This window comes from Ailuropoda melanoleuca, chromosome 11 (assembly GCF_002007445.2).
Source record: "Ailuropoda melanoleuca isolate Jingjing chromosome 11, ASM200744v2, whole genome shotgun sequence".
NCBI lineage: Eukaryota > Metazoa > Chordata > Mammalia > Carnivora > Ursidae > Ailuropoda > Ailuropoda melanoleuca.
In genome coordinates, this window is record NC_048228.1 from 62,347,465 (window position 1) to 62,366,315 (window position 18,851).

An 18,851-nucleotide genomic window follows, 5' to 3' on the forward strand; every position below is an offset into this window, starting at 1 on the left:
AAAACACTACAAGGAGGTGATCACTAATTAAAGTTGATCATTAAGGTAAAAAACAAAATTTCCAGCTTTGCTGCCACCACAGAAATTAGTTCATCGGTGTTAACGGTCCCTTCTTTTTTTAGTAGTTCGATGTTACTTTGTTTCTCCTATAATAGGTATTTTCATTAAGTTAGCTGCACTACCTGTGACAGATGTCATAAGACACTCCCACAGATTACTTAATGAAAACTCTCCCAATCGAATGAATGCAGATGTGAAAAACACATGCCTCAAATATCAGCAAAGGCTAAAAACTGTCAATGGTATTGGGTCAGTCACTTTGCTGGAGAATGAAAGGTCACAGTTTCAATCCCTCTCTGCTTTACTCCAGAGCTTGTGCCATTAACTCTGGTCAGCAAAAAAGTTCTCTTGTGTCAAGTGGCAAGTGCCTCACTGCTGTTGCACATAAAGCAGATGATTCTAGCAGATCAACCAAGATAATCTTACCAGTAAACATAAAGATTTCAACATCATTCACCTTCTGACATAATGAAGCGAAAAAAAAAAAAATCCACCAGTAGGGGAATGACTGAATGAATACATTGTCTCTACATCAAACCATGAACTACTTTAAAGCCCTTAAAAAGAATTAAAGAAAATTATGCTAGCTGACTTACGGGAAACTTTGTAAGACATCGTATAGCATAGTCGTATAGTGAGAAAAGCAAGATGTGTATAATATGATCCTGTTTTTGTAAACACACACACACATATTTAAATCAATATCCATGTAAAAGTCTCCAAAGGACATCTGAGTACATAGATAACTGTGAAGAATATACACTACACACACATACACAAATGTGCACGCGTGTGTATATACACATACATTGACACAGGTATACGTATAAATATTTATCCTATCTGCATAAAATTGTGTGTGTGTGTGTGTACATACACACACATGAAGCGATACCTAAAAGAATGGTCATGGCAATGTTAGTTGAATTTATCTCCAGTGGTAGAAACTCAAGTAAACTTCACATGTATTTTTATAATATTTTTATTATTAGCTTACTTATTACCTATGTAACCAGGGGGAAAAAAGACATTTTATTGTAGAGGAAAAAGGCAAGTGGCTTGGTTTCAATTTAATCCACAGTCTGAAATCAGCCTTGGATGGCCCATTTACTCCTAGATATTGTATGAACATTCTGTGATCACTGATATTTGATAATCTGGTATACTTGATTGTTAAGAAATAGAAACAGACATTTCTCCAAAGACAACATACAGATGGCCAACAGACACAGGAAAAGATGTCCAACATCATTTACCATCAGGAAAATACAAACCAAAACCACAATGAGATATCACCTCACATCTACTACAATGGCTAAAATCAACAACACAAGAAACAAGTGTTGGCAAGGATGTGGAGAAAAAGGAACACTCACGCATTATCAATGAGAATGCAAAGTAGTGCAGCCACCATGGAAAACCACAGGGAGGTTCCTCAAAAAATTAAAAATAGAACTACCCTACAATCCAATGATCACACTACTGGATATTTACCCAAAGAACACAAAAACACCAATTCAAAGGGATACATGCACCCCTATGTTGATAGCAGCATTATTTATAAAAGCCAAGATATGGAAGCAGCCTGTGTCCAAACTGATGAATGGATAAAGAAAAAGTGATATATCCCCCCCCAAAAAAAAAGAATGAAATTTTGCCATTTGCAATGAAATGGACAGAGCTAGAAAGTATTATGCTAAGTGAAGTAAGCCAGTCAGAGAAAGACAAATACCATCTGATTTCATTCATATGTGGAATTTAAGAAACAAAACAAATGAGCAAAGGAAAAGAGAGAGAGAGAGAAATCGAGAAACAGACTCTTAACTATAGAGAACAAATGGATGGTTATGGGGCGGGGGGGGTGGTAATGGGGATGGGTGAGACAGGAAAAGGGCACTTGTGATGAGCACCGGGAATTGCCGAATCACTATATTTTACACCTGAATCTAATAAAACACTGTATGTAAAAAATAAGTACTTTCACATGTGTTCTTACCGAATTGAACTTTTAAAAATAAACATCTGTACTTAATTAAAACAAACCTGAAAAATATCCTCCCCCCAGATGTCCATGCCCTAATCCCCAGAACCTGTGAATATGTTACCTTTCATGGCAAAAAACAAACAAAAAACCCCACTTTTTTATGCAAGTGTGATTAATTTAAGGATTTTGAGATGAGATGATCCTGAATCATCCAGGTGGGCCCAATCTAATCCCACGCGTCCTTATGAAAGGGAGGCAAGAGAGTCAATGTCAGAGAGATGTGAGGACAGAAGTAGAGGTGGAGTGATGTGATTTGAGGATGGAAGAGGCCTCGTCCCATAGAATGCCAGTGGCTTTTGGAAGATGGAAAAGACAGGGCAACAGATTCTCCCCTGACATCTTCAAAAGGAAAGAACCCCTGTCAATACCCTGATTTTAGACTTCTGGCCTCTGCATCTGTAAGAGAACACACTCGTAGGGTTTTAAGCCATCACGTTTGTGGTAATTCAGTATAGTAGCAGTAGAAAACTAATTTGAAAACTCAACTATTAACAGCAACAGAATATTATAAATAATATTCAATTCAGAGCAAGAGTTACAGAATAAGTGATAATGATCACCCCACTCACCAACTGCAGTTTCTCTCCCTCCTTGTTCTAACACTAGGTTCCTAACAATGATTCCTACCTCTTGATGAAAATTCCTCTAAAGTCAGGCTAACTTCACACCCGATTCTACTTTTGAGGCACCAGGATAGAGGACAGTTAAATACTTTAAAAGACAGCTATTTAGTCTTGTCAATTCTCAGACAGGAAGATATTTTTACCTGCCTTCTTTTTTTTTTTTTTTTTAAAGATTTTATTTTTATTTATTCGACAGAAGAGAGAGACAGCCAGCGAGAGAGGGAACACAAGCAGGGGGAGTGGGAGAGGAAGAAGCAGGCTCACAGCAGAAGAGCCTGATGTGGGGCTCGATCCCACAACGCTGGGATCACGCCCTGAGCTGAAGGCAGAGGCCCAACCGCTGTGCCACCCAGGCGCCCCTTTTACCTGCCTTCTTAAGCATAATGAGAAGAACAAGAACACCTGAATCAAAGGGAAACACTTGTTTTCAAATTCTTACTCCCCCTTCCCATCCACCTATCAGGTATGGGAACTTGGACAAACTAAGCTACTTAATTTATATCCCTAGGTTCCTTATTTTTAAAATGGGAATGCTGGGGCACCTGGGTGGCTCAGTCGTTAAGCGTCTGCCTTCGGCTCAGGTCATGATCCCAGGGTCCTGGGATCAAGCCTCGCATCGGGCTCCCTGCTTGGCAGGAAGCCTGCTTCTCCCTCTCCCCCTGCTGGTGTTCCCTCTCTTGTTGTGTCTCTCTCTGTCCAATAAATAAATAAAATCTTAAAAAAAAATAAAATGGGAATGGTATCATCTAAATAAATTGCTATGAGAATAAAATAATATTTTACACAAAGTACTTAGTGCAGTATTGGCACTTGGTACTTACTCAGTGAACAATATCTACTCTCAGGAAAAAGCTCTTTTTTTTTTCCTAGAAATTTTTCTTTCCTTTTTGATTATGACAAAGAGGAAAAAAATCAAGTTGAGCAGTTATGGTCTATTTTTATTAAACACCTCAAGATTTTCTTTTTCAATCACTTGTTTCCTGGGCTGTCAGCTTCTAAGTCACTCCTGTTTCCACTCCAATCAGAGAATGAGCTGCTAAATGTTTAATGATTAATTTGCATCAAAGAGTTACCTAGCAACCACCACTAATATAAAATTAGATCAGAGTCTCTGTGAAAGTCTATAATCTACTAAAAGAATTCAAAGATAGATGAATTCTAGTCAATGTCAGAATTTTAACTCTTAAAAACACGTTCATATAGAACATCTCAAAAGCTTAAATTGGGAGTATACAGTACTTTTTATATCTTGGTATTCACAGTTTTATGTAACAGTGTTTTCAACAATAAGCTAAATACTCTATCCATATAGTACAGAAGACATTAAAATAATAGCAAACTCTTATTAAGCACTAATTATGTACTAGAAATTATTTTAATTCTGTTGTATATATCATTTAAGTCAATATAACCTTGAAGTGTTTACATTGAAGAAATAAATCATATTTCAAAAGCATTAGATTAATTTGGAAATTTCTAGTAAATAATTAGACTCTTCATCCCTAATATCCAACACAGAATTAAAAACAGTATAGTACTGACCTTCCACTACACAAGTAAAATAAAATGGCAACTATGGTCTTCCTACATTGGTTCTTCTTCTTTTTTTTTTTTTTTTAAACTTATTTATTTGAGAGAGAGAGAGAGACAGAGATAGGGAGAGGAGCGGGGAGCCCAGGCAGAGCTCAATCCCAGGACCCTGGGATCTTGACCTGAGCTGAAGTCAGATGCTTAACTGACTGAGGCACCCAGGTGCCCCTCTACCTTGCTTCTTATCAACTCTGGATCTTCAACACTTTTAGAACCTATGATAAATGGGATTTTTAGTGAACTGCTCCTACTGGTGTTCAAGATACTGCCTGAGGATAAAAATACGGTATTTTAACATTTTAGAAAATATCTGATTCTCACAAGGAGCAGCAGCTGGTAAGACTCAATCAAGTAATATAATTCATCATAAACTCTTTAATTTTGTATTAGAATCAGTGCTAATCAGAAACTGAGGGGCAAATATTGATAAATGACTGAGGATTGCTGAGTCCTAAAGACAGAGAATAGCATATGTTTCTTGCTTTACACTTATTGCTCATTCTTAAAAAGAGTAAGACATACCATCTGTTGCAGGGCAGTCAGTCATAATAGATCCAAGCTTGGTATTTGAACCCATTTAATATGAGCATTAAAAAGTGCATAATAAAGTAGGAACGAGGAATGCTTAGAGCTTTGCCTTGTTAGTATCCCCAATAATATTCCTTTACTCAGCAGCCTTTTGGTTTTGTTTTTATTTTTAATTTTTATTTTTTTGAAGTTACGCTTGATTAGTTATCTCTTGGTAAATAATAGCTCAGGATAGGACCAAAATACTGCCATAAAAACAGTTTCTATTAGACTCTGATACATACAAGTAGCCAGTTATCAGTTCTATTGGCACTTGAACAATCAGAATGAATCCAGAGGGGGGGGAAATAAAGGAAGCTTTGTTGTAGGAATAAATGCATTTTTGTTTCCAACAAATTTGAATATGATCTTCCTTCTGAGTCTTTCCTCTTATCTTGATGAACTTAACATCAATGAGTTCTCTAAGAGGTCAGGAGAATAGGAAAGGGAACAAGTCAGGAAAATCATGGTAAAGGAAATCTTTTGGTCTGCTTTTTGGGAGAGATCAAGTCTTCTCTCTATAATTCTATCAGTTTTGTGTGTGTGTGTGTGTGTGTGTGTGTGTGTGTGTGCCATTTAACTGCAGATAGTTTTTGGCATCTATGAAATTTCAATGTTATTGAGCACTGAACTTATTTCAAGCTGTTCTAAAAATTGAGACAAGAAAAGATTTGTCACAGAAATTTTGAGGCCTATTTGAAGGATTCCAAAAAGCAAATGGTTAATGAGTGGTGATTTACTATATAGTGAACATAGAAGCAAAATGCATAGCCCACTTTCTCTAAAAATCTTCACTTACAGGCTTTCTTGAGGCAATTTTGAAATAAATTTATGAGAAAGGTCATACAGCTTGAAATCTAGCACTATGCACAGAAAGACTGCTCTCATAATATGGAGAAAGTTGGGTTTTTTGATAACTCAATATGCCATCATTAATTGTGTTAATTATGGGCCATACTGAAGGCAAACAAAGACCAAATAATCAAGCAGTCACATTAGGACCATTTTGAATTCTAAAATCTTTCTGAAAGAATTTGAATTCAAATGAGGAACTGGGCTAGAATGCCAAATCACAGTTAAAGAGGATATATTTAGATCTTTTATATTTTTGAGAGTATGCTTTAAAAGACTTTATTTATTTCTTTGAGAGAGAGAGAAAAAGAGCACAAGCAGGGGGAGGGGCAGAGAGAGAGTAAGAAGCTGACTCCCTGCTCAGCAGGGAGCCTGGCATGGGGCTCAATCCCAGGACCCTGGGATCATGACCTGAGCAGAAAGCAGATGCTTAACCAACTGAGCCACCCAGGCACCCCTTGAGAGTATGCTTTAATCACTCCTTCCATCTCTAGGCTATAGAAAGACTACTCTGAAATTAAAAAAAAAAAAAAGAGAGAGAGAGAGAGAGTAGCACAGTGGAAAGATAACTTGATTGACAATTAAGCATCAGTAAGTTCTAACTACATAATCATTGACTATTTTACTTATTCTGAGTCTCAGTTTCTTCACCTATAAAAAAATTAAAGATGGATTTCAGTTACTTTAAAATTAAATTCCACTGTTACTACCTAGAGACAGTATGTGAAGATTCATATAACAGAGGCTCGACCAATATTTGTTGAATGAAATAAATGAATGTGATCAGGGTCCACCTGGAGACATTTGAGTACATTGATAACTCCTTACCTCTTGCTGTCTATGAGAAGAAACAGGACTGGAAGTAAATTAATTGTTGTAAAAAAGCTAACACCAGTGAGGAAAGCATGAAAATAAAAGATAAAATGCCCAAACTCCATGGCAAGCTTGGTGTGATTCATGCAATTGCCAGTATGAGCCATCAAGTCCAAAGGGGTGCAGAGCCTGAAATTTAGGTGATAAAAGAACTCAAAGAAACCCAATGGGCTGAGTGTGGATTCAGCCAAAAGTTGTCTGATGGGGCTTAGTCATCACGTTGGGATGAAAAAGAGTAACCTCATGAGAGAGAACTGGTTTAAGAGCTAAATCATAAGGCAGATGCCCTTGTATCTGAGAAGGACTCAAAGTTCAGATGTGATCTGAAATGAAAAATGGAGAATTGAGACAGAAGTCTTGTAAAATCACACAAGTAGTCAAGAGAACTACAGAAAGTTGTAACTATTAGATGCCAGGGGGCTCCCCAAATCCTGGGATGAGTTACCAGCATTACATCATCCCAAGCCCCAGTGCATGATGGCACCGAAAACGGGTGAGAGGCAACATGTAGATTCAGTTGAATAGCAATGATACAATGATCAATTCTAATGTGGTCATCACTGTACTAGGATTTTAGCATATATTTCTTTTTAATTTTCACAGAAAGTCTGTGAGTTGATTATCATCCCGATTTTCTATGTGATGAGTCTCATTTACAACTTCATGAGAACTTAGCTAGTTATTGGCAAAGTCAGAACGTCAATTCCCAGGCTCTCACTCTTAACCACTGTTATAGTCTCCAATGCTTGAGAGAATTAGGTAAGTGAAGACAGGGAAAATGTCGTAGGAACTGACAAAGGGCTTATATAAGGTAATATGTCTTTGCCACAGAGATGTACTTAGAAACAGCCACTTCTTTCTCTGTACCACTTACTATTCTATTTTGCATTGATTTCTGTTCTAATTGAAGTTGAAAGCAATTAGCATAGAGAGAAGATAATATGTTTATAAAATATATTAATAAAAACTAAACGGTACTGAGTTTCCTTCCTAGGCTTTGATTCTACCTTGATGTGATTACTTGAAGGATGATAGAATGATGAGGAGATTATGTGTTCTTAGAAGTAGGAGCTAGTCATATTTATATTATTGGGAGCATCTGAACACTGCAATATTTTGAAGATAACTACATTTTCATTAAATGTTGGTAAAACAAAATTAAATTAGCATATACAGAGCAGACTTGGAAGTCCATATATATGGATTTAATTCAAGTATTACAAGTCAGTTATTGTGAGAAATTCCTGAATAAAGATAAAAGAAAATTTACACGGAAGCTCACTACATTTATTCATCCTATTTATGTAGCTTATGTATTCACAATCAAATCCTTATTTACTCATCACTATTTTTTGCTGCCTCACATAAATAGTAGATAAGTGTAATATAGTAAAATTAATTTTACTAATACTAACTTGACTTGGGATTGCCTAGGGTATGATACATTTATAAAGATAATTAACATGACTTCTGTCTATAATGACATGCTGCACAGCCTACATCTTGCCAGTCTATTACAGGTTTACATATTTATGTTTTAAAAATATCATGAGAAAAATATGATGATCTTTATTTAGAAAGCAAAACTGTCTTTAAGCCCATACCCTAAGCAAACAATGATTTAAAAAAAAAACAGTATTAATAATTTTAGGGAAAATATAATATTATAATGTTTTATTGGTATCTTATTGCTGTTGTAATAAATTACCACAAAGGTAGAGGTTTCAAACAACAGTTATGTCAGAAGTCCAAAATGGGTCTTAAGGGCTAAAGTTGAGTTGTGCTCATGCTGGAGGCTCTAGGGGAAAAAATTTTTTTTTTCCTTGTTCTCTCCTGCTTCAGAGAGGCTGCCTGCATTCCTTGACTGGTGGCCCCCTCCTCTGTCTTTGTGTGTTTCACTCCAACCTCTCTGCTTCTGTTTTCATATATCCTATTTCCCACATTGCCTGCTCTTATAAGAACATTTGTGATTACCTTCCATCTACTTAGATAATCCAGTATGATCTCCCCAAGTCTAGATTTTTAATTTAATCACCTCTACAAAGACCCTTTTGTCATTTAAGGTAAAAACTCACAGGTTCTGGATATGGATTTTTGGGGGGGGCAACATTATTGAGTCTGCCAGATAAGAATTTAATTGTTTATAAGCCTTTGGGCTTTATAGAAGGGTTTTGAAAATTTTTTTAAGCAAGTAAAATATTTTACAGCATTCACAGGCACTGTGATATGCTCCCGTTTGAGAAATTCCTCAACAATAAAATGAAAATATTAAAGTTTACATATATTTTCCCTTTATCACTTACTCATTTTAACGAAATATTATGTTGAATTGTAATATTTGAATGGAGTACTTTCTAAGCCAATTGATTCAATTTTTCTAGTTTCATAAATTAATGATTAAGATACAAAATAATTCAGAAGGCTTTTTCATAGTATTTTGCTTTTACATCTATTTAGGAAATTTTATCTGGACAATTAAGTCCAAAGGTCTTATACATCACGATGTTTGCCAAAAGATCTTTTTAGCAATAAACACTTTGGAAAATAACCTCACTTTCATATGTTTTCACTAGTTTGCTTCCCATATGCAGTATATTTTATTTTTTTTAATTTTTTTAATTAAAAAATTTTTTTAGAGAATGTGCACGCATGAGCTGGGGGTTGGGGGAGGGACAAAGGGAGAGGGAGTATCTTAAGCATACTGTGTGCTGAGTGCGGAGCCCAGTGTGGTGCTCAGTTTCACAACCCTGAGATCATGACCTGAGCAGAAATCAAGAGTCAGAAGCTTAACTAACTGAGCCCCCCATATGCACTATATTTTACAAACAAAACATTATATTCTATGTCTTTTTAAATCCTACATGTTTATGCTATTCAATTAGAGCACCTTGTAAAAATTTCTTTGAATTAAGTTTAAGTGCACAAGCTCTATAATTTTACTATTTCAAATAAAGCAAATGAACATAGTTAAGCTAATCTCTCAAACTTTATTTATGTCTATAATAACATTGTACTTCCTAAATCAGATCTTTTCCTAACTCTGGCAATCCAATAATTTTTTAATACTCTCATCTTGTTCCCTTACAATTAGCATCTAAGCATACATTTACATATTATTAATCTACCAGAAGTATATACAGAGCTTATCTTAGGTACTGATGCCACCTGATGTTTGGCTTATTTGATGCAAGTTTACCTTTATATTACTGCAGAATCATGCAATATTTTTTACACTATATATTTTAAAGAGAACGCCAGTTTATTCAATTTCATTTTGCAAACATATTTTGATTCTTAATAAATCTTAGAATCTTCAAAGAAATTCCTGCTTCATTAGCAATGGTATTAGCAGTACTAATCGCTGGTTTGTTTCTCTCCAAGTCACTCTTTTCATCTTGATGATAGTCACACTGACTTTCTATCGAGTCTGAGAACAGGCTGACTTCTTCCCCACCCCACTGGGTCTTCACTGCTGTTCTTCTCTTTGCCTTTAAGTTCTTTCCCAGGCTCTTTGCCCAACTGTCTTTTCCCCATTCTTCATGTCTCTCAGAAAACCTTATGTGAGCTGGCCCTTTCACTGTTCTCTATCACACAATTGTGTTTATTTTCTTCTTGCATTTTATTGCAATCTGTAATGATTATATGTATTGGTTCACGTGATATTGCCTTATCCTCCAAACCTGCCAGCTTCATAGGGCCCATATCTATTTTCCCCCAGCACCCAACATACAGACTGACCCATATGAGGCACCAAAAAACTTCTATTGGTAGAATTATTGTTAGTACACGAACTTACTAACTTTTGAAAATTAAAAAATATAGTAACAATTTAGGAGTGCTTTTACATCTACTAGCATTGATTAGATCCAAACTCTAGAATAAGAGTTGCAAATTTAAGTATCTTCAGAAGCCAGGAGACACTTTAAATGATTATAGTGAACCAGGTACAATACAATAAATACAGGATAATATAGCAATTTGAGAAGAACAGACCTTATTTAAAGGAGGCAGCCCCCACTCAGGTCTAGTCTATCATTGCCCAAGGAAATGCAGGCCCAGTATTGCTCCAGACTTTATGTTAAATTTGTCTTTCCAGTGTTTGAGAGGCTTATGGAATTGCTCTGAAGGCTGAATATGGTCCAGAGTCCCTAAAGGGCGGTCTTTGCACTCAAGTCCACTGAAAGGTCTGATCCCTCCTGATCACAGAAAGGTTCTTTGCCAGCGCCATTGTCTTTACATGAAAACAACACCTGGATATTTGATATCATGTACTTTTGATGTCCTAATCTAGATCATTACAGGAATTAGATTAGATGAAACATTTTTGGAACTAATTCATCTGAACATGGAATCCTTAGGAAACTCCCCACTACTTCTTGTTCTGGAGATCACTGGATCTTATTTTTCTGGACCTGGTTTTTACCTAATTCTGGAACTACTACTTTATATCCCCCCACCCCCACACAGCTGTTTTTTAACTTAAATTAGTCAAAATTGTTTTTTGTAGATTTGCAAAGAAACATATCTTATTAATATATCAATAACTTGTCTTCAGAAATAGTTCTCTTGTCTTTTCTGTGCTCTACACTGGGATAGGTATTAGGTCCCAGAGGAATCACAGCCTACAGGGAGGTCACAATTTCTAACTGCCAATTGGCAGGTTCCTCTCCTGTCACTCTCATGTTCTGTATTTTATGAAAACATTGAACTGTTTTGGTTTCACATTCAACATATAGTTTCTTATCTTACACTGTCCCATCTGTTACAAATGATTGTCCTTCTCACTGGAGTCTATTCATTCTTTAGGACTCAGCTCAAGAGTCATCTCTAGAAAATCTTCCCTGAAGATACCCACCCCAACCCCATACTAGCCACTATGGGATAGGTGTGCATTCTCTGTACACTGTTCATGTGAAATGTTCCATTGCTTTGGGGAACTAAAATCACTGTAACTTTGGGGATCTTGAGCCCCATTTGACTCAATTCTTTGAGGGCAGGATCTTTTTGCATAGCTTTCTACGCTAGTGTATAGCAATGCCTGGTACAACAGATATTGAGTGATGACAGATAAGTAAGTGGGATGTCTTGAAAGCAAATGGCATCATTTAATTGAGAATAATTTCCATAAACATATGAGCAGCTAGACAAAGGTATGAGAGAGTTTAGGATTAGAACCTCCAAGAAAATATAGTCCATCTATGCTTCTTGTTTTCTACCAATTTTTATAAATATATAATACTTCAGGCATATTAGCAAACTTTAAATTAACTATTATGTAATCACTGATTCATTTGTAAAAGATTTATGGATTATCTGTCAGGTATAAGATACTGTGAAATAGAGAAAAATTATTTGAGAGAGAAAGAACGAAACTGTGGTGGGAGAGCAAAAGGAGAAAAGAAAGGGGCACCTGGGTGGCTCAGTCGGTTAAGCATCTGACTCTTGGTCATGGCTCAGGTCATGATCTTAGGGTCCTGAGATCGAGTCCCCAGTTGAGCCATGTCAGGCTCCACACTCAGTGGGGAGTCTCCCTGAGATTCTCTCCCTCTCTCTCCCCTTGCTCTCTCTCAATAAATAAATAAATAAATAAGTAAATAAATAAATAAATGGAAAGGAAAGAAAGGAAGAGTTTGGTTGCTTTTGTTATAAATATTATTCTAAAAGAGAATTTAACTGACTCTGCTCTTATAGAGGGGTTAATATTTAAGGGACAATATTTGCTATGTTACATGGAGGCACAGAGAAGAATAATATGAGAAACAAACTGGCTTCTGGTAGCATTCTTGAGGAATACAATCACCAATTTGAAGGAACTAAAATTCATATAGTCTATATTTTTACCATAGATCTCCCTTTGAATTAATAAGGTCTTGTTTGTAGACAAGAGTTTCTTGAGTTTATCATTCTAGCTGTGAACAGAATACTTTGGGAGGAGCCATTTTGACTAATTTTCTTTTTTCTTTAACCGTCCAACACATGTTTCTTGAATGTCTCCTACATGTCAGAAACTGGAAAAGGTACTGAGGCACTAGGAATTAAACTATATCTTGACATTTCTGTGATATCTTAAAAATTAAATGTATGGGTTAACTTTGGCACATGAGTTTTAAAATACATAAGTATTTTTTACATAAGAACCAAAGAATGCATAGATTAAAATATGTACTCATTTGAATATTACTTGCAAAAATATATTTAGTTATTTATAACTAAATAAAGACTTTTGTCTGTTTTAAATGCGGAAGGAAAGTGTAATGATTTTTCTTATAGTAAAAAAGATAAAACTAACAGATTATGTAATTGTTTGTAAATATTAATTTTCCAATAATATTCATTTGCATGTCTTTCCATCGACAATCACACATAACTTCAAATGGCTGATATAAATGGTGAGAAAGTCTGTAAGTGGTATAACATAAGATTGGTTTAATCAAACGCTCATTTCTAGTAGCTCTCCAAATTGTATGCTTCCTCTCTCCATTTCCTAAGAAAATCTACCACAAGGAAGGGTTGCTAGAATAAGTAATATGTGCTTTGTATTTCTAAAAGGAAGAAACAAAGAACTGAACAGAAAATCTGGGTTGTGAGGAAGACAAGCACTTTCTGAGTGTAATGTGCGTGAAATTGTATGCCTTGGAAGAAAGACAAATTGTCACCAGGATACAAAGTAAAGATGCTTTGCTCAGAAATACTCTACGTAGGTGGTTAGTGTTTTATTGTTTTCCCCCTAACACAAATCTTCCCTATAAACCAGCTAAATGAGGGAAACTCTACTTGAAGATGTCACAATTTCAATCCCCAATCAAGCCAGAAGGAATGAAGTGGGGCAAGAAGAAGCAAGGTGGAGAGCAAAAGTGTGACATTGGTAAACACTGAGGTTTAACCTCTGGAGTGTATGGGTCATCTCCCAGGAGGAAAAACAAAATGAAACAAAAACAAACACTCAGGAGGAAAAATCAAACCTCAAAAGAAAACGCAAAAGCTATAAAAGTCACACTGGAACTAAGGTGTGACAGGAACGGAGACAAGTATTGATTCATCTGTCCCAAACTTGGTCACAAACAGGATATCTGTGAACCCAAACAAGAAAATACAGACAGGAGGAAGAAGTTGAGATTTAGAAAAAATTAAATATAACTTTAGCGATTCAGAAAAGCTGACAAGACACTCAAAGAAAGTGACTTCACAAAATTGCTTATAATTACTATTTTTTAAAATTTTCTTTCCTATGAGCATCTTTAAAAAAAAAAAGTCATACCATTTGATTCAGATTAAGGTTCTTCTAAAACTGTCATTGTTTAACCATGTACCTATTTACTGACTTTAAAACTCTCTGCAAAAATTATTGCAAGCTTATCTTAGATATTTTAACTCCATGTTTCAGGTGTGATACAAAGAATTTTGCTGAATTTTTATGTTTATCACCTCTATTATGTTAACATATCATTAATATTAATATGTTTTCTCACATATTTTGTCTATATTTTTATATTTTCATTTTTTCTACATTTTTCCATGAGAAAATATCAACTAAAAATCAGTATTACCAGGGGAACACACACACACACAGAGTCTATATAAAGAAAGTATCAATAATAGTATTTTTTCCACATCTCAATATTAAGAAGAAAACATTCATAAATGTCAAGTATATCACTTATATATAATGAAGTTTGTGGTCTTAAATTAAAAATGGAAATGGGTATTACTGAATTGTATAACAAAGAGAATCTAACATAATTTGTATATTTGGTTGTTCAATTAGAAAAAAATTTACATACTAACAATGAATCCTAAATCTGAAGTTTACCTTCTAACAACACATGAGGGATATTTCCATAAGTATATTACATACATGGATTTCTCTTATAATACAGGTGATTTAAATAACTTCTCAAGTTACTACTTAGATTAGAGCCTCATTCCAAATTTGGGCACAATTTTTATAGCACGAACTCATTTTTGCCTTCATGCTTTGTTAGGTGTTTGGGAAATAAAAGTTTGCAGTGATCCAGCTGCTTTAAGAAAGGCATAAAAACCTCTTAAAAGTTAAGTAGCAAAAGAACTAACAAAAAGGGTCCGGCCCTTGAAGCATTTGCTTTCTCCATGTGCCATTACTGCAGTGATGAAAATTACAAGATTTAAATACTGAACAAGATTGAATAACTCATGAAAATATAGAGGGGAATATCTCTGGGGAGAATTATAGCTGAGTCCCTAACAGGCATTAGACACAGGCTCAAATCTTGGCTCTGTCATTATCCAGCTACTCTGTGTTTTACATGAAACATTAATTTATCCTACTGAGCTTCGGTTTCTTCTTCTGAATAGTGATAGTCATACCTAACAGAGGGGATATGGTGAGAATTAAATAAAATAATGTATGCAAACATTTAAACCATGTGGTAAATGAGATGTAGTAAGTACCAATAAATGGTAGCCATTTTAAATAAGTGATTTATTTTTTTTATGGCATTCGAAAAATCTGTATTTTATGCTAGAGATAAGAAAAAGAATTTAATGTTGATCTAAATCACAACTTACTACAGATCAGGGAATGTCTATAAAGTGAGAAAATTTTAATAGCTTACCTTAGCTTAAGGACCCATGCTTTTTTGTTAAGAAATCAGACCATATTCTGAACCCAGGCTTCCTAATCTCTGGTTATTTTATTCTACTAAACCAATCTACCTTTCAAATAAGTCACTATACTTTATTTCATGGTTTATACTTTCTTTTGTATTTTTTTAAATTCACTAAATGAATTCCCAATTATGCATTACGCTTTTAATTGAAACATACTGAAGATATTTAAACAAGCACAATCATGCTATGCCATATAAATTAAACCAATATGTAAACTGCAAATGTCTGCACCTAGGTTTACAATTCTTATTTAATAAAACAGTCAGATAAATAATATAATGGATATCCATCTAAGGTGATCCATAAATTTAAAGGATTACCAGAAACCTGTATATATAGGATAGTCAGAGATCAAATTGTTCATCTCTGAAAATTTGTAAGAGAGAAAGGAAATGTGTGTTAAACCAAACTCCTTTTTATGCAAAAGTGTATGCACCAATTCTTATTTATACCAAAATGATTTAAGTAGATGATTTTTCAAAATAAGTTGGGCAGAGAATTTTGGAGTAGCTGTCCTCAAAGAAATTCTGAAGAAATACAGAAAACTGAAGAGACAGCTGTGAAATTCTTTAATTTTTAAAAAGTGCGAAAAAATCTAGCTTGACATTTTCTACTTCAGCTTTCATATTTTAAAAATATGACTGAAACTTTCCTCAAACTGTCTTAAAATATGAGGTATTCCTTATGGTAAATTTTTATAAAATGCCTTTGGAAACAGCTATTGTACATAATTCACAAAGATCTTACTATGCAATCCAAATATAATTGACAAAGTTCCAAAAGGCAAATTTTATCACTTTAAAATATCACTAATGAACAACTGGTCAGTAAGAGCTTTACATTATCACAGAAGAATCCCTAGAGATAACAATGTGTAAGAAGCATAACTTCAGTTGAGATTTCAATAGAACCTATACACTTCTGCTTTCTTTTATAACAAGGAAAATTAGCTTCTAAAACTTCACCAGATAAACTTTCTCTAATGAATCACACGATAAATAAGACAAAAATGAAATTTTCTCCTGATTGATTTCATTATTACTTTAAAATTTCAATTCATTTCTTGCTGGCCAAATTGCTCTCTATTATTGGATTATGCACACTTACAGTTTATGAGTAATGTGCTGCTTCTTCAACAAGCAGAGTGAGGCAATCTGCAAACTATCTCTTGGCACAGCAAACTGGCTGATCCCCAGATAGTTCACTTCGGAGATGTCAAAGGAAGTTGGAACCTGGGATTTATTTGTGATCCCAGGTGTGTTCTACTTTTGGGATAAACTGAATATCTAATGTGAGAATGCAAGATTTCCTGAGTGATCTTCACTAAGGAATCCCATGAATAATTAATAGTCAGATCAAAAATATTTTTATGAAATGGTGATTCTTCCTTTGGGTAGAAAAGTCAGAAAAATGTTCCGGTTTTGATTGTTTGATTCTTCATTATTCTTGAAGAAAAAATACGTTGTTGGCATATACCATATCTGATATAAAAGTTGTAAAGACAAACTTCTTGAGGCTCTAAGGGATAAATTCTGAAGAATGCTTTCGTTCATATAATTTTTGTGTTTTCTTTTCAGTTTGTTCCCTCTGGATAAATATATTTCTCATCCTCAAAATGTTGACAGCACTTGTAGATTAGTAAAATTGCTTCTATTAAACGCAAAGTTTATCAATTTCTATGCCACTATAAAAGTATAATATACGACATTGTATAATAGCTATATATTATATTATATATAATACTTATATAATATAATAATATGTAAGTATATTATTCATTTCCACTTCCTGTTTGCTTGGACCTAGAGGGATGCAGTATTGGCATACCATTCATTTCAACTTTTTTATAAGAATTTTATATTCTTGCATTAAGAAAAGTTTTAGAATAAGTATTGATATACAGAAATGTATAGTCAAAATGAATGCTGCAGAATCATGCAGGCAACATCTAATTATTCCAATGGTGGGCGGATATCTGATCCTGAAAAATTCAAATTAGCCAGTCTTTAAAAAAATTATGTAAAAAAAAAGTGTGACAATTCTTATGCTTTCATAGAGAATACTTTGTCAATGCATGCAAAACAAAGCTTAATGTCTTTTCACAAGAAAAGAACAGGAGTATACATACTGTAAGGGACACATTCATACTGCACTTCAAGGTATTTATAGGTTCCTGGACACGGGTCTGGAAAAACATCAGGACCTGCCACCACTGCACACTGCGTTCTGTTATTGCACCTGAAGTCAAAAGAAAAGAAGAAATAATAAGTTTATGGGAAGTTAAAATCATTTTTAACACCACTACTAATTTTATTTTGGTTCTCATTACAAAGATTTTACATAAGGTTTCGGTCAATTTAGAATTTTAGACTTATGAAGGCAATATTTGAAGTACACTTAAAAAACTACAAATAAAAATCAATTCATCCGGTTTACTCCTACTAACAAATATATCAGCGAAATGGTACGATTTTGAGTTAGAAGTTAAATACTGCTTAAGTAACACTATCTGGTCCTTAGGATATTGCTAATGTGAACACAGGTAAGGACTGTTTGGTAGGAATCACTCACTACCATTATTTAAAAAAAAAATGAGAAAATATGACCACAGAGTTTTATTAGAAATTGTAAAATAAATTCACTGATTATCAGGACATCCATTTTAAAGGCACTGAAAATATGATGTGGAAAAGATTTTAGCCAAACCTGAAAAAAAATCAATAAAAATTTAATATCTGAATATTAAAATAATCTAAAATATAATTTATATAAATTAATATACTACTAACACCATAAGTAAAACCATTTTTAAAAACTAATGCTTACATTACTTGTGTTCAGCCCAATAATTCACTAACCTCATAGACTGCTGTTTAAAATGCCAATATCCTATAATTTAAAATAGCTTTAAATCTCCAAAGAGAATAATCAGAAACCACTACTGAAATAGAAATATAAACTATGCATCTTTTGTGGCGATTGGGCTAAACGAATCTGGGCTATGCAGATTTAATCATGGGAATATACATATAATGAAATTCATTCTTATTTTGAAAAAGACACCCAAGTTCAGAATGGCTTTGCTAAGGTAAATTTTACTCAGAAATTGTCTAGATTGGGGCGCCTGGGTGGCACAGCGGTTAAGCGTCTGCCTTCGGTTCAGGGCGTGATCCCGGCGTTCTGGGATCGAGCCCCACATCAGGCTCCTCCACTATGAGCCTGCTTCTTCCTCTCCCACTCCCCCTGCTTGTGTTCCCTCTCTCGCTGGCTGTCTCTATCTCTGTTGAATAAATAAATAAAATCTTTAAAAACAACAAAAAAAAAGAAATTGTCTAGATTTGATAATTTATTGATAGGTAGATATTTCTATAGAAAAAACAATGTTTTCTCCAAATGTAATGTTGTCACTAAATGTATAGGATGGGACATTCTACAGCTATCCTCTGTTTTATGTTCTTGTTTATTCATCTCAGAAATATAGTACCTCACGGCTAGCATTTCTCATTACACCTTCTTGAAGAGATGCTTCATTCCCTGATATGACTTTATACTTCTGTATCCTTCCTTGATACTGGCAGGATAAGGAACATCGGGAC

The 18,851-nt window shown here is 34.6% G+C and overlaps 1 protein-coding gene across 15 annotated transcripts in view; it reads right to left on the reverse strand.

The window, feature by feature from the left end:
• Nucleotides 1–18,851, reverse strand: part of ADGRL3 (adhesion G protein-coupled receptor L3) — an 815,688-nt gene that overhangs the window by 318,025 nt on the left and 478,812 nt on the right. For all 15 annotated transcript variants that reach the window (XM_034671746.1, XM_034671747.1, XM_034671744.1 and 12 more), the window contains one exon: nucleotides 17,384–17,493. In XM_034671746.1, coding sequence (XP_034527637.1) covers nucleotides 17,384–17,493 — 110 coding nt within the window. The remainder of the gene's footprint in view (nucleotides 1–17,383; nucleotides 17,494–18,851) is intronic.